We start from the raw sequence: 17,674 nt of genomic DNA, 5'->3' as shown, positions 1-17,674 counted from the left end.
ATTAGTGGTTGATCACCGAATACCAGGCCACTCTGGCTTTGGATTAGAAAAGAACGCCTTGCACTGAACGCAAGACCACTGGAAAAGTAACCGAGGGTAGACAACTTTCAATCGGATTTTAGGAATGACCTCACATCGTGTGGCAACAAACATCATGGGCCCTCTGCAGCCGATCACTAGCAGGTCACTGCTGACATAAAGCCACAAAAAACTCCTTAAGACGAGATGTTGTCGGCGAAATATGGCACGCCGCAATGGGTGGTTTGTGAAAAATGATGCCAATTCTTCAATACGAGTTGCTGTGAAGCTGTGCTGGCGGTGTTTCCACCTCTTCATCATCGTGGTGACATATAAAGCAGCTGCTCTAACTCTTACATCGACCATATCGAGACCATCCTTTGTGACAGGGAAGGATGAGCGTGTCGTATCACACTTTGATGATCATTCCTGCATTGACAAAGTAACCAGAGACTGCTTGTAAACTGCGTGCTATCATTTTCTGCATTGGGAGGACTATAGCGAGATAGGGTATCCTGGACGTCAGATAGATGTTGACGTAAGCCATCCACTGGACAATGTTCAAAGATCGCAGTAAATTGCTACAGACGTCCATACGTATGCCTTGTAAGAGATGAGTATAGGTAAGGTGTGCCATCCCTCGACTGTCACACATGAAGATAACTCCCAAAAATTTGATAATATCCTGGAGTGGTTATGGGGCCAAGCTTGTTTCTGGGACGCTACTGCCAATGACCACCGATCCAGACTTCTCAAAGTTCAAGCAGCTTCCAGCTGTGGCACCGTATTGCACAGTCCATTTCAGTGATCTCTGGACTTCGTCTTTCTATACACTTAAAACATCAGACCATCCACATAATCATGGCAGACAAAGGTATGGTCTCTCAGTGTAAGTCCCTGCAGCCAGCATTGTAGTCTGTATGACAGTGTTTAAATGGCAATGGCATAGATAATCACTGACAGGGGTCATATCTCAGCATCAAGAGTTTCTGCTGGGAGACAAGACCCGGTCAAGACGACTCGCCGAATGTCCGGTAACACATGTGTATCTCTATCTGTTGCTGTGAATACTCCACCAGGTACCTATGAGGTGAAGGTCTTGTACCAGGCGTGTGATATTTGACCATGTGGTGACAGGACACAACTGAAATTGCCACCTAGGATGATATGATCACAGCATTTGTCGAACAAAGGTGCGACCAACCTCCTCCATATAAAATCTCGGATAGTCTCTCCTCTTGTCCATACCAGAGGTGGCACACACAAACACATTCTTGACACCCTGTGCTGATGGAAGGTATGTCACACCATCGAGCATGACACCTTCCAAGAATTGCCATACCCCTACCATTATCTGTGCATGGCGCCTTACAAACGCCGTATCAATAAATAGATGGGAACTGGTCATGGCATACTACCTGGGGGACTGTAAAGTCAAGATCTGGCCCCCACAGCAAGTCATGGAACATCTGCAGCTTAACCTCAGAACTGATGGTATTGAAGCTGATGGTGTCAATCCAGTAGTCCTGGCATAGGGAGGCGAAATTGTGGAGAGCTGGAGGCAGGAGACCCAAAGAAGACCCCACTCACCATCAACAGTGGGTCCCCTCCTATGTCCATTGGCATTTGTCTGTTTTAATGTGAAGGAACTGCAGCTGCAGTAGTAATCACATCCTAGACATTGTGGGCTCACACTGCCAGGGTTGTGCTGTGATCATCCCTTAGAATTAACGGGGAGACTGAAGGTTGCACCACATCTGTGACGGATCAGATACTGAATCCATGAGCCGTTCATCATCCAGAAGCATGGCACTATGAGAGGTCTCCTTCGAACCTGCTGTCAATCGAACCTCATCAGGGGAATTGACAACCTTATCTCCCTGATGGGGATGATCGTCATCTTCGAGATCTTCGTCTTATGTCGACTTCGTCCTGCTGGCTTTGGATGGAGCTAGTTGACGTTCCTTCCCTCAGTTTGGAACCCATTATTTTTGGATAAGAGTTTGATAACAACTGGCGGTCTTGCCATCAGGGACGAAAGCGTCGGTTCTCACTACCAAATCTGCGGTGTCCAACCTCTCCTGCAGGGCTGTTCCCTCTTCACATTCAAGAACGATGCCGGGGCTTGCTCTGGCAGTGCAGAATGTCCGTCTGTAGCGCCCTCCGACGCATTGGAGGCTGTTCAGTGTCGACTGAAGTGGACGCTTCTGTCGACAATCGATGATCAGATGGATCAAACTGAAGGGACCTCACGTATGTCAATGGGAGCACCGTCGGACAGGTCGACATCTTCTCCTCCCCTGTCGACAGCTGAGTGATGTAATGTTGCATACATCTGAGATTTTCCTGTTGCTCATTTCCCGAACAGATTCTTGGCTGGCGAAAGACGTTTAGTAAGGCCTATGCACACCTGACGCATCCCATCCAGGACTAGGTACGTGGTAAAGTGTGCCCATTTTTCCGCCGTATGGCTAATCAAGTGCCTGTTGGCACGTGAAATGTCAAGTCGAGCAAATGAACTGACCTCTGGCCGATACCAGCATCTTCCACGTTCATAGAGTCAATGTGTCCGTCCGAATGTCTGAACTTAAGATCGCTTGTGTCTTTGAGAATCACAAGCTGCGTCGTCCAGAGGTTTCACATAGACCACGCTGCTCTGATGGAGAGGTGAAACCCCATTAGTTCATGATACTCGATGTGAACTCATCTCGTAAAATGTTCAAGTCCCAATGCTGAACTTCAGTGTCGACCTTCGTTGTCAAAATGTCTTGGTGCGTCGAAGGAAGTAAACCGCACGGAAGTAAACCGCGGTATGGACTCAAACAGGACGTCCGAGCCGCTGCCCTGCCGATGGGTGACATTACAAATCACATTCAGGCCGGCCAGCATCCCACATTCCTCGTTGTTAATGCGCGAGACGGTTTGTAACTGGTACCAGATTGCCTCCCTGTGCCACATAAGCGTATGCTTTAGTTCTCTCGGCTTCATGGACAGATAACATATCATCGCAAATATTTCTTATAAATCCATGTTTATCACTTATTTCTACATATTACATGTGCACATTTTCTTCTGCCTTAGTGGGATGCTTTTCTTCCTGCATTTCTCTGTCCCTTTATATGGTTGCAGGTCATACACCTTCAAAGCCCAAAAATATTTCACCAAGACTTATAAATCTTCTAATACTATGCAACTCACATCGCATTCCATATCCGCCTTCCCTCTCCTACACGTATCCTCTACCAGTTGCTAAAAATCTCCACCCCCCTCTTCGAATTCGTCAAAGATCCTCTCAAATTCAGTGCATCCTGCAAACTCGACACTCAAACCAACTGTCTACCCAGTCTTTTGCAGTCCAGGGCTACTCCTCTGTCAATAATCATCCCAACGTAACTTCAACAGGACACCACTACCTGACCCCAGAAGTCCGCTCTAAACTTACCCATCCCATCAAATGTATCCCTAGACCCATACCGTTCCTTGTATCAAAGCACTAATGCCTCTCGCCGGCCGCTGTGACCGAGCGGTTCTAGGCGCTGCAGTCCGGAACTGCGCTGCTGCTACGGTTCGAATCCTGCCACGAGCATGGGTATGTGTGCTGCCCTTAGGTTAGTTAGGTTTAAGTATCTCTAAGTCTAGGGGACTGATGACATATGTTATGTTCTAACATTCTGCATGGTGTCTGTCTGTTCTATATCGTGTCTCCCTACCACTTTCGCGCAACGAGGCTCTGAGCGTATTTTTTTAGGGAATTGACTAGTTTGAACCTGGGACCTGTTGCTGATAAGGAGACGCCAGACCACACATGACATGTAGAATACAGAAGAGTTCAGTGAGACTAGCGATGATATAACCAAATGCTTAATGATTTCAGCGTCAGCTCCACTGCACTCCCTGTAAAAGAATCTTAATACTAACTAAATTTAGTGGAAGAGGTTCAAGGCTTTCCTATTTTCACTCAGCTGGTAAAATAACGTCGAAAAAGCTGTTAAGTTTACCATTGGGAATTTTATTCTACTCACAAAATATTGTTTATAAATTGCACTATTGATAAAAGGAAATGTTTTAATACAAGATGGTAAAAACCAACTGCGTTCAACAAAAATGTGAACGAATATTCCCTGAATTGGCTTTCCAATTTCTACAATGGATCGAAGGATGACCTATGCCATATCACATCTATAATCTAGGTTTAAATTAAGTTTCACAATAGAGAAAACTGTCAAAATGGTCTATAGTAACCCTCAATTATCTTTAATTACTTATCTAACTTGTTGTAAATTACAGTGTCTGATGTGGGTTCTCAATAACTATATAACAGAAAACTCATCGCATTTCAGATTTTTACTTCAAGTGGCAAATGTGAACACCATGAGGTTTAATTGACGATCGACACTAGTATTACCAAAAAGGGGGTGTAACAGGTGAGACTTCTGCAGTTCTGAGTGAAGCTTTATGCGCTGTTATGCGGCATCGCGTGCGTTCATTACCTTGTCGGTGTTCGTCTGGGGGCGGCGGGCAGCACAGCTCCGCCAACCTCGCCGTCTGGGAAGCAACTCTCTCCTAACTTCTCCTTACTACAATTTACCGAAGTGAGTTTAAAAAAACTATCTGGCTGTGTTTTCATCTGACAAATCAGGGTCTCAATGTTAGCCTTAAGCTCCGCCTACAAAAATTCTCTCTATCCAATGAGAAACGTTATACTTTTCATGGTGGGGCAATGTTTTTAAAGTTTGCAATGTAACAGAGATGCGAAAAAGTCCCACGCTAAAACTTGCAGCTGGTGTGTGGTCGTAGCGGTTAGCTGGCACGTGTTCTTCTGGAGGACTCTACCTTTTAACATGGGCTGGGGGTGGTCCTGACGTAACAGAGACACGAAAACGTCTCACACTAAAACTTGCGGCTGGGGTGTGGTCGTAGCGGTTAGCTGGCGACGTGGGTGTCCGTCCCTTATCGTAGGGCCTTCCAGCTTAACTCGGTTCTGCTCTCGGCTTCTGTTCTCGTTTCTGCCCTCGGAACTGCGTCTGTCTCACGGTGGTATGGTATGACATGCATTTAGGCATTCTTGTGTTAGTCTGTGGTATTCCATTTGCTCACTCGTTACTCGTATTACTTTGGTTAGTTTAATGTCACGATTTATTCGGAGCTATGTGACATACTACTGGATTTGCTTATCATGTCAGGGTTTTCATGGGAGTTGTTGGATTTGCCTGACACCTTACAATGTCCCATAGTGCCTAGAACCATTTTAACCATTTTTGGACTAACAAATATGTTTCTAAAGTAATGGAGCGACAGTGTACAGACATCCAGTTATAGATAATTTTCACGTCTAACTGCGTAAAACAGTAAATATTTTAAATGAATTAGTCAAAGTCATCATTTCCTCCCAGTTGTACAGAAGTGCAACACGACATCGATGTTTTAGTAAGGAGTACGAAGTGACTAACTTCCAGTCTGGAATATTTTATGTGCCAACGAGTTATTTACGCATAACGCCACATAAAGGCAGGCAATTCTTCGAGACGAACTGTGCGGAGGACGTACATATTTACACAAAAACAAACCTGAACTGGTGGAGAACGGATCTTATTTAAAAGTTTCCTAGCTCATAGAAACAGTTATTAAAAGAAAAGAAATTTCAGCCGTAAAGGAGGCTGTTTGAAAAAATTATAATTTCCACAGATTCTAGAATTTGTTTTCATAATTTAGATCACCAAAAGAGGAGTCTCAAGCGGCAAAACAGCTAACCTAGCATGGATTAAGAATCACATAGGAATACAGAACAAATAAATAGTTGATCTATTGGCAAAGTAGAGCACGGAGGAGGTAAAACAAAGATTTATGAAAATTCATTACTCGGATTTAGCTCACGGTACGTCACACTTCTATCAAAGGTTGAAACTCTGGATTAGATCGTATTGAGAAAACCGTCCATACCTAGGTATAACTGGCACAAATAAAATTTTAATTTCTGGGAAAATGATGAATTCCTTTTTCAGATTTCCATTCGGGGATTGTTCAAGTGTAGCACAACTTTTCAGAACTGGAATCATAAACTCTGCGTACTGTGATAAGCACTAGTAAGAAATTGCTGATGTAGGATATTTACTTCTAGGGTGCTCAAATTCTCAGAGCAATGTAAGGAAATATATGCCTCAGCGATGCAAAAGAAAATCCAATTACTAGCCAGAGTTGTGGATATTTTGCACAAGTTTGACGCTTCCATGCATTTAGCAACAGTTAAATATGTACTCATCACTTATTACTGGAAAACGATAATATTTACTCGTATAAGCTATTTTATTAATGAAATATATCTTTCTTCGTGAAAATTTATGTCTGTGATTAAGAATGGCTCACGGAATTTTTCATTGATATATGACTCGAAATTTTATCCTGTTACATGTCTCTCTAAAAGTTAATGCACAAAAGGTACAAAAATGATGGCATAAAAAAATCTGTCCAGTAATGAATATTCACTTCAGAAGTGTAGTATACTTACTGTGTTCAACTAATTCCCTAATTGTTTTCCGATCAAGTGGGTTATCACATGCATGAATCATATTTAAGCAAAGTCGATATTAATTTAAAAATTTCTTTCTTCAGCAAATTTTATTGCAAAAATCTAAAAATACAGATATAATCTGTGTACTAATATCAATCCTTAGTAGAGGCTAAATAGTACAATACGAAAGCAAACAAAAAAAGATGTCAAGTCTTTACAAGGCGCCCTGATTGTCGTATCACGTACTACGACTCGGCACAACATAAGTCAATGCCTTGACCAACATTACCTTTTTTAGCAGTCTCAGAGATGTCGCGCAATTCTGCTTTGTGTCATCTGCTTCAAAGAATGTTCCTCAGGCTTGCTAAACGAAAGATTGAGCTATTCGTTCCCTCATGGCACAGCAACATTGCTAACAGAGTATAAAGGAATGTGAAATCTTTCCTGAAATCTCTTTGAGAACTTCCCAAATTTATGAGCCACTGAAACCATGCCACGTTCTCACGCAATCTTCTTTGTTAATTCATTCAGACAGGAATGTTGCCTACAATGTCGCTGCATTATTCCTACACTCACATAAGCTTGAATACGTACGTAATTTGGCATCATACTGTGGGCCTACAGTTGTTGTCCAGTTGCTTTTAGGTACATAGTGTAATAATGACAAAATAACAGGCAGGCTAAGATACGGAAAGCTAGAATTGGTTTCAGTGTCAATTTCTGCTAAGCGAACGATCGAAATCTGCCTTCACATAGTCTGAGTCTCTCGCTATGACGTCATCGCCTGTGACGCAAGGGCCTTCAGTTATGCAGCTGGATCAGCGGCCAAAATTCTCTCGGCCTCTGTGACAAACACCAACGTCACTGTTGCTACGTTTTAAGGTCGTAGTCTGTAGTGGAGGGCTGCCAACATGCCGACGCAATGCGAGCGCACAGCCGGAAACGGAGATAATCGAAGTGTTTGCGATGTGGTGCTACAGACCAATGTTGAAAATTAGGTGGAATGATAAGATAAAGAATGAGAAGGTTTTCCGCAACTGAAGAAGAAAGGATTGTATGAAAAACAGTACCAAGAAGAAGGAACAGGATGAGAGAACGTGTGTTAAGACATCAGAGAATAAGTTCCATGTTACTACAGGGGGCTGTAGAAAGTAAAAACTACATGAGAAGACAGAAATTGCAGTGCGTCCCAGAAATAACTGTCATATGATGCAAGTGCTATTCCGAGATTAAGAGAATGGCACGAGAGAAGTATCATTGGCGGGCCGCATCAAACCAGTCAGAAGACTGATGCAGGGCAAAAAAGTTGGAGGAGGAGGTACGACAAAACAAAATCATGAGAAACAATTTTATATGTGCGGCATCCGATGCTGTTGAAGGTCATGATAAATGAAAACACAGCTGACTACTGATAAAACAAAGTTTTAATCAACCGCACAACCGGTTTCACGTCTTACACCCGCATCCTCACGTGCAACAAAAAAACTTAATCCATCGTAGCTGAACACAAAGTTCTTAGTCAAGGTATTACAATTCAGAGAATATTGGCAGTTGCCTGGTGATTCGTTTATGGTTATCACAATGTCCTCGCGTCAGCTATGTGTGTATGTTGTACAACGGGAAGTTAGTTTTCAGAATGCTTTTGTGTTATAAATCCTTCCTTTAACAAAGAAACTGTTATTATTCCTTGTGAGATGCTGGGAAAAGTTTGATTGGTGGTAGAGGCCAAGGATGATTGCTGATATATAGAACCTCCCTTTTCCTTTAAGACTTGCTTGTAAGCACCCCTTCCTTCCCACCTCTTCTCCCCCAGTCCCTCTATACTATCTGGGTGTAATCACATCCTGCGTAAGGAACGCTGTACAAGTACACTCAACGGCCAACGTCACATTTTATTTTATTTGGACTCTGCAATAATTTTACTGCAGATCCCACTTCTTTACATCTCCCTGACCTACTGTGGGATAACCATGAGTTTCTACTGAAAAATTACCGAGCGAGGTGGCGCACTGGTTAGCATACTGGACTCGCATTTGGGAGGACGACGGTTCCTATCCTGATTTAGGTTTTCCATGATTTCCCTAAATCGCTTCAGGCACATGCCCGGATGGTTCCTTTGACAGGGCACGGTAGACTTTCTTCCCCATGCGTCCCTAATCAAAAGAGACCGATGATCTCGTTTTTTTGTCTCTTCCCCCAAAACAACCCCAAACCTCTAAACAAAAATTAAGTGGTATCATATCTGAAAAATGTGACCAAATATGCTTATTGATATAGAAATCGCACGACCAAATGTATGGGGTGGACTGCAAGTACATTCAACTAAAACATGTTATTGGCTAAAAAGCGAATTGCGCTCCTGGCACAACCTGGGAACTAGCACACATGGAAAATGGTAGCTTAATATACCATCGCGGACAAGAGGACATTAACGCCATTAGATACTGTATGTGGGCAACTGAAAAGAGAAAAGGCGATGTAGTGGGCTTTCAAGATAATGTCGAACGATTTAAGGGTGCATAATTTATTCCAAAAGGAATAATACCTGAGTTTGTACTTCAGGAAAGAAGGCGTATTAAGCTCACAATAGGTATTTCGTTGCCGATGGGGGTAAACGTAAAACTAGACAGCGGTTTCTGCGACAGTAATGTTGTTGTTGTTGTGGTCTTCAGTCCTTAGACTGGTTTGATGGAGCTCTCCATGCTACTCTATCCTGTGCAAGCTTTTTCATCTCCCAGTACCTACTACAACCTACATCCTTCTGAATCTGCTTAATGTATTCATCTCTTGGCCTCCCTCTACGATTTTTACCCTCCACGCTGCCCCCCAATACTAAATTTGTGATCCCTTGATGCCTCAGAACATGTTCTACCAACCGATCCCTTCTTCTAGTCAAGTTGTGTCACAAATTTCTCTTCTCCCCAGTTCTATTCAATACTCCTCATTAGTTATGTGGTCTACTCACCTAATCTTCAGCATTCTCTGTAGCACCACATTTCGAAAGCTTCTATTCTCTTCTTGTCTAAACTATTTATCGTCCGCGTTTCATTTCCATACATGGCTACACTCCATACAAATACTTTCAGAAACGATTTCCTGACACTTAAATCTATACTCAATTTTAACAAATTTCTCTTCTTCAGAAACGCTTTCTTTACCGTTGGCAGTCTACATTTTATATCCTCTCTACTTCGACCATTATCAGTTATTTTGCTCCCCAAATAGCAAAACTCATTTACTACTTTAAGTGTCATTTTCTAATCAAATTCCCTCAGCATCAACGACAGTAATACGAATTGTAAAATGTAAACTCTCACTGCCGGAATTGTGACAATCCGGGCTATTATGCCATGGTCGGATGAATTTCTTGTTGAAGCCCAATGTTTTGTCCCCTTCGTCTTCGAGGCGGGTTATAGCTTTTACGAAGGCCCAATGCACACCATGGCTCACTACTAACTCACGAGGAAAACACTCGAAAGTGCCATAACCAGATTTCCCAGAAACTTCGCCTAGTGGGAGATGGTTCAAAATAATCTAAAACCTGTCTCGACGTGTCCGTTAATACTCGACCGTTTGTGAGAAAACGACCGTCAAAGTTTTACAGGTGCTTTATGTGCCTTTTAGCCAGCAATTAGTTCAACCGAAGCAGTGGCACGGCGGCTATCGTCGCGGCTTCGTCCCTTTGCGTCCCGTGTTCCAAACCACAATATATTCATTTTTTATTTGTCTGTTTTATCTGTCCATGTCCATAGAAGATTCCTACGCGAAAGTTTTCCAGTGCATACAAATAATGTCATCCTTATTCGTCTAATGATTGTATGAAATGAATTAAAAAGAGAAAAAGACAATAAATGAACGGAAAAATTATTTGAAATTGTTTTCGATGATATTCCTGTTGGATTAATAATCAATTGCAAACGACAGTTTTCAGAAAAGTGATAGGTTATGTGCGGCTCGTCGCGAAATTATTGACATCGTTTAATCTTCAGCGACGTTAATGACGTTTCTTTGCCGAGTGAGATTCTGTGGAAAACATGCCTTCGCACGATGCTCCTATTGCCCGGAATTTCTATGGTTTGTACGTGTCTACGATCAGTATCATTCAAGAAAATGGATCAAATCTTTCTGAAGAAAAAACATAAAAATAAAAGATAAGCATTAAGAACCAACATAAAAGTTAAATACAAGAATATGAGAATTTAAAAAGATTGTAACCCCTGAAAGTACCATAACCTTATTATTATATAATAAATGAGTGACACTTGTGAAATCCAGCTGTTATTTTGCAGTTAGTATAACGCCGTCGTATCCCGTAACTTGTTACAAATAATTCGTGCAGTGTCCTTCTAGAGGCATGGGAAGATAAATGAAAAGTAAAACCAATAAAAACAATAATCAGGTTTGAAAGACGGGTGCAAAAATGAAAGGCTGCGACGCTAGCTTCTGTGCCAGTAGTTGGGAAAAGCTTATCGCTTGTAGAAAGGCATTTAAAGTACATCGAAAACTTTGACTGTCGCTTTGTCAGAAAAGGGAAATCGGGTAATTACACCTGCAGTGTCCTCCTCGCCAGTTACGCAGTGTATCTTAGGCGAGGACTAAATGGAGCAAGGTTGATTAGAGGCCTCGCGTTCATAGTGTTGGGGTTTTAATCAGTCGAGGTAGCCGCGCGGTCTAGGCGCCTTGTGACAGCCCGTGTGGCTTTCCCCGTCGGATGCTCGAGTCCTCCTTCGAGCATTGGTGTGTTGTCCATAGCCTAAGTTAAATTAAGTAGTGTGTAGACTTAGGGACCTATAAGCTCAGCAGTTTGGATCCATATTTTCCTTTTCTTTCTTTCTTTTGCTTGTGCCGGTTTTCCCGCGGATACGCAGGGTCTGCATGGTTAATCGGATGTGGCAATGTTAGTTGAAGGGATGGCCGGATGCCCTTCCTGCCGCCATCCCGTACACCCCGGGAAGGAATTCGTGTACCCAAGCTGTCTGCGACTAGTGTAATCCAGCGAATTGTGCGAAAGTGTCCACATATCTGCGAGCCGTGTTACTGAGGCTGGACGTGGGGAACAGCCCGGTATTCACCTAGAGGGATGTGGAAAACCGCCTAGAAACCAGGCTGGCCGGCACACCGGCCCTCGTCGTTAATCCGGCAGGCGGATTCGATCCGGCGCCGAGTCAAGGAAGCAGCGCGTTAGCGCGCTTGGCTAACCTGGCGGGTCCAGTTTGGTCCCATACCTTAGCACGAATTTCCGTATTTCGCTCAGTAGCGTAGTATCGCAGTTGTGCTTGCTGCTGTGGACCCAGTAAATACTCAACAGCGCAGAGAGCCGGACACTCACCCTGGTGATGAGCAGCGGCGCGCTGAGGTCGGCGCCGCCGACGAGCCGGATGCCCCAGGGCGTGCGAGGGCCGTCGCGGCGCAGCGTCACGCTCACCGTGTGCCGCCCCATCACAGCCGGCTGCTCCTCTCTGCTCTGCTGCCTGCCGCGTCACACACCCTCTCACGTACACTGCAGCGTGGGGCGCACGCGCGCACGCACACAAAGCACACTCACTCTCGCGGTGCACTCCGGGCAAGGGCAACAACTTCTACCCTAATTAAACGATATGAAAGTCTCATAAGATTCCCAAATAAAAGCACTTGTTTACTGTAGAAAGTTGCGAAAGCACAGTTCTAATGGAAATGACAGCTAAAACTTGGCTTCGCAGCTCTGCACAGAACTGTAGAAAAACGCTTATTTGATGTCTGTCAAGGTTCTCTCTGCCCTATTAGCACTTCTACTCGATCTCGTGACGGATATACGACAGTTGGAACTTTAATAGTGGCAACTATTTATTTACAGCTCGTACAAAATAGATGCGTGTTTCAAAGTTTTACTGACCTTCAAAGTAGTCACCAGCATTGTGTATAACACGTTGCCAGCGATGTGGAAGTCGTAGGATACTCTCAGCAGGGCCAGTTGTGTTGACAGTTCGAGCGGCGCGACCTATTGCCCGACGAATTTGTGGCAGTTATGAAGCGAATGCCGTGAAGTGTTTCCTTCCGTTTGGAAATCGAATTAAACTTACGAGGGCCTAAGTCAGGGGAGTGCAGTAGGTGGTGTAGCACTTAAGCAGCCCCGTCAGTCAAACAAATCAGTAACAGCTTGCACTGTACGTGCTTGAGCATTATCCATCACAATGATGGTCAGGTCCTGCAGAAAGTATCACCACTTCTGTCTCTATGCTGTTCATTACTGGAACACTACCTACGACCAGCTTAGAGACAAAAATGATGACACTTTCTGCAGAACCTGACCATCATTCTGCAGGACAATGCTCAAGCACGTAGAGTGCAAGCTGTTACTGATGTTTTTTGACTGATGGGGCTGCTAAATGCGATACCAACTACTGCACTCCATGACTTAAACCCTCGTAAGTTGAATTCGATTTCTAAACTGAAGGAAACACTTCACGGCATTCGCTTCAGTACTCTACACATTCGTCGGGCAATAGACCACGTCGCTCAAACTGTCAACACAACTGGTGCTGCTAAGAGTGTCCTACGACTTCTACATCACTGACAGAGTGTTATACACAATGCTGGTGACTACTTTGAAACACGTATTTATTTTGTACGACCTGTAAATAAATAGTTTCCACTATTAAAGTTGCAACCCTCTTAGTTTGAGGTATCACGACGTGACAGGGAATAATGAAAAGTTCGGTAGCCTCTTTATAAACTGGACAACAGCCGCGCATCCATAAAAGATTTCTTTCTCATTTATCACGTAAAATAGGAAAGTGATATTGAGTCGACGAATCATAGCTACAAGATAACGACTGCACATAACAGTGCTTTAGGATTTTTAAACATATTTTATACGTATAGATAAGTGACCTTAACAACATTACCGACTTATGGAGGATATTTTGCAATATGAAACTGTGTTTTTGTCGTGTCTAATTCATACTTCATGTGCACGTGGATACAGACGCTTTTTTTTTTTGCATGCACAGATTAAATTATTTTCAGTTGTACTGTAATACTATTAAAGACTTAAGCTCCAGTTATTTTAAATATATAAAATACTGAGTACAGAAGGGGATGGATGTTATTTCTGTGGCCCACGTGTAATGCAAATGTGTACTAACAAGAATACACGTAATTACTTTCACCTTTATAGACGAAGTATTAAAGTTTCTGATCTTAAAAAGTGTACAACCTTTAAACATTTATAACGTTCACCACTTGCAAAAACATTTTGTGTTCATAACAAAAATAATTTCTCCTTCCAAAGACATTAACCAAATAATCGAAAAAAAATATTTTCCACTAAGACACTACATGTCTAATGCCAAGGGAAACGTGAATTTACAAAATGCAGTAGTGAATAATACAAAATTTTCGGATTACGAGTAATTAGGTATGTCATACCATCGGGATATCAATTACTCATAGTTTTATTGTTAGTTAAGAACCCGTATTATATTTTGAAGGCAATTATTTTTGCGCCAGTTTTTATATACCTTTACAGCATGATCTATCTCATACCGTTGTACAGAATCTGCAAATAATAAATAAAAGTACGAGGGCGTGCTGAAAAGAAATGGCAAAGAATTTTTAATGTGAAAACTCTTAAACAAACGTTATTAACATTCTATATTTTTATTCTTCAAGTCTTCGTGTTTGTAGCCCTCTGCCACTAAATGGGCTCCGAATTGTAGCACCTAACATGGCGGTTTGTAACGTAATCATGCCGGTGCGTGAGAAACAGAGTCATATAATCGACTTGCGAATTCTAAGCATCCATCTACACCGGAACACCCCCCCGTTCATCATGACAATCCCACACCGAACACGAGCGCTACAATATTTGCAACAATCCGACGCCTTGAGTTCACTGTCAGCAACCGTCCACCATACAGTCCCGATTTGGCTTCACCCGTCTTTCATCTGTTTCCAAAACTTAAAGAACACATTCGAGGACTTCACTTTGATAGTGACGAAGCAGTGTAAGCCGAGGTGAGATTGAAACTCCGTCAAAGTCAAACGTTCTACAGTAACGCTATCAACAAATGATTTCGCGTTGGAAGAAATGTGTTCGTCGCCAAGTTGACTATGTCTAGAAGCAAATATGTAGACATGAAGAATAAACATGTAGAACGTTAATATTATTTGTTGTATTTAAAAATGATTAACAGTTTTCACATAGGACATTCAGATCGATTACTTCTCAACACGCCGTAGTAATAACAATGATCATGTGAGGTATTCGTCATAATTCAATCCGTCTACCATTTCGAAATAAGCGAGGTACAGACACTATCCAGCGCGAGCCATAAATTTACTACACATTACTGTTCAATACCGAAACCACAATCTTGCTACCCTCTCTTGTCCATGATCACATCCGAAATCAGACGGCTCCTTGTCTCTGATGTTGCTGAAATGAATTCTTATAATCGTCCAGCCGGAGAATTGGTGCAATAAACAGTAAGTCTGGATAAAAACCTATTGTAGTGAGAATAGTAAATTACCGCAGTGGCGTGAGAGACGACCTGTGTTTATTACAGTTCTCGCAATGAATAATAAGTCTGAGATGGTCATACAAATTCGGACTACATCTGTGAACAGCAAGCACTGAGACCGTGGTAAGAAAAAATCTTTCACCAATAGAAGTCCCCAGGCACAAAGTAAATTGACGGACTGAAGGAAAGCGCGAAAAAATTTCCCGAAATAAATGTAGCTGCAAAAGTGTACAAGTGCAACGTCCTCCTCCGTACTTTTCTCAGACATGGTTGGAAAAGGAAACTGCATGTAGTGCTGCATAAAACAGTTCAATTTAAAGAAAATTTTATATTTGGGATACCTACAAGAGCCATATGTAGTGACTTGTTGTACATCCGAAGATTCCTCACTTAAAACTTGTACTTAAAAGTGTATAGACTTTCAAGGAACAGTTAGCACCTTGCAGCGCCAGCCAGTTCAATGTTTTAGTGTCTCTGTGACGCTCTCCCATGGGTCAAACAAACGTGTGACCGTTCGTGCTGCTCTTCTTTGTATACTTCCACTATAGCCTGTTACATGGATGTAGTGTGGGTCCCACACACTTAAGTAATATTGTAGAGCTGGTCGCAGGAGAGTTTTGTAAGAAATTTTCTTTGTAGGCTAATTGCATTTTCCCAGTATTCGACAAATTAACCGAATTCTACCACCTGCTTCACCTACGATTAAGCCCATGTGATCGTGCGATTTCGTTCTTTACAAATTACACCAGGTAATTGTATGAGTCCAATATTGTGCCTGATTGACACTGCACTCCTCGAATATTATGGTTCTGCGTTTGGTGAAGTACACAATTTCACATTACTGATCAATTAAAGGAAGTTGCGAGTTTTTCCACCACTTTGAAATTTTGTCAAGATACGACTGGGTATTAATGCAGCTTTTTTTTCAGACAGCAGTTCATTATCATTAACGGTAAAAGTTTTGAGGTTATTATTCATATTTTCCGTTAGGTGGTTAACATACTTCATGAATAACAGTGGTCCTAACATTCTTCCCTGGGCCATGTCTGAAGCAGCTTCTACGTCTGTCGATGACTCTCCGTGCTGCGTTCCTCAATCCCTCAAACCAGTCACAAATTGCGCTTGATACCCCTTCTGCTCGTACTTCACATAATAAGCGTAGGTGTTATACGGAATCCAACGCCTGTAAGATTTCAATCATACTGCATATACTTAAGTGCTTTCAAAATATTGATTTTGTTACTTCCTGGCAGATTAAAACTGTGTGCCCGACCGAGACTCGAACTCGGGACCCGGTCCCGAGTTCGAGTCTCGGTCGGGCACACAGTTTTAATCTGCCAGGAAGTTTCATATCAGCGCACACTCCGCTGCAGAGTGAAAATCTCATTCTGGAAACATCCCCCAGGCTGTGGCTAAGCCATGTCTCCGCAATATCCTTTCTTTCAGGAGTGCTAGTTCTGCAAGGTTCGCAGGAGAGCTTCTGTAAAGTTTGGGAGGTAGGAGACGGATACTGGCAGAAGTAAAGCTGTGAGTACCGGGCGTGAGTCGTGCTTCGGTAGCTCAGATGGTAGAGCACTTGCCCGCGAAAGGCAACAGGTCCCGAGTTCGAGTCTCGGTCGGGCACACAGTTTTAATCTGCCAGGAAGTTTCATATCAGCGCACACTCCGCTGCAGAGTGAAAATCTCATTCTGGATTGATTTTGTTGTTTCCCATAACATTCGTTTTCGGAATCCATGCTTGTTGTAATGGAGACCATTCTGCTAGAGATACCTCGTTACCTTCGAGCTCAGGATATGACGTCACTTCATGTACATAAACAAACAACCTGTTGGATCGCGTGTACATCGGCCGGCACTATTACGCGGCATGCATCGCACGGCGTATCGCACTGTCGGTGTAAGGTTAACAGTACAGACTTGTGCGTACTCGCAAAGGAGACATTGCACCAGTGGGAAAACCCCGAGTGTTGCGCAAGCGCTGTAGTAAACAGAGGGCCCGACCAGGCGCTGGCAGAGGTCCTAGTCTGGTGTCTTGCGACACCGTAGATACCGCCGCCGGCACAGGCCTGCGCGCTTCGTCTCCGTTGAGTCCCGCGTCACTGTTCGGAGTCGGACATACACGGGCTGTCCAGGAAGAAAACCCTGTGTGCGCTGTGGTTTGTAGCGTTTAAAACAGTATTGTTTACTTTCTATATGAAGCAAAGTTGACGAAAGATGTGGCTTCCGCAGGTTTATAGAGACAAACTCAGACACCTAGGTGCAATGAAACTTTCCGACAGAGTACGGAGTAAGGAAGGGAAACACTGACTCGACCAACTATTCGGGTTTGGTACACCCCCTTTATGGAAACAGGCAGTGTTCTAAATAAATGTGGGGTGAGTCGCTCAGCTGCTTCAGACGCCAGTGTGGACAAGACACGGCATTTTTTTACAAGCAATCCGACAAAAGCATTGTAATTAAGCCTACAAGGTGCAGGTGCTTAGGGCATTAAAGCCATTGTAAAAACCTAGGCGTCAGCAGTTTTTAGTTTGCTAGTCAAGACTGAAGATAAGGTGGATAGATCACGTAACTAATGAGGAGGTATTGAATAGGATTGGGGAGAAGAGAAGTTTGTGGCACAGCTTGACTAGAAGAAGGGATCGGTTGG

The 17,674-nt window shown here is 43.1% G+C and overlaps 1 protein-coding gene across 1 annotated transcript in view; it reads right to left on the bottom strand.

The window, feature by feature from the left end:
- The window catches only part of LOC126284244 (PDZ and LIM domain protein 3), a 387,642-nt gene that overhangs the window by 341,634 nt on the left and 28,334 nt on the right, over positions 1–17,674 (bottom strand). The window contains exon 2 of the mRNA XM_049983040.1: positions 11,856–11,997. Coding sequence (XP_049838997.1) covers positions 11,856–11,966 — 111 coding nt within the window. The 5' untranslated portion in view covers positions 11,967–11,997. The remainder of the gene's footprint in view (positions 1–11,855; positions 11,998–17,674) is intronic.

The sequence above is a fragment of the Schistocerca gregaria genome, chromosome 8 (assembly GCF_023897955.1).
Source record: "Schistocerca gregaria isolate iqSchGreg1 chromosome 8, iqSchGreg1.2, whole genome shotgun sequence".
Classification (NCBI taxonomy): domain Eukaryota; kingdom Metazoa; phylum Arthropoda; class Insecta; order Orthoptera; family Acrididae; genus Schistocerca; species Schistocerca gregaria.
This window is presented reverse-complemented; position numbering and strand designations above follow the sequence as displayed.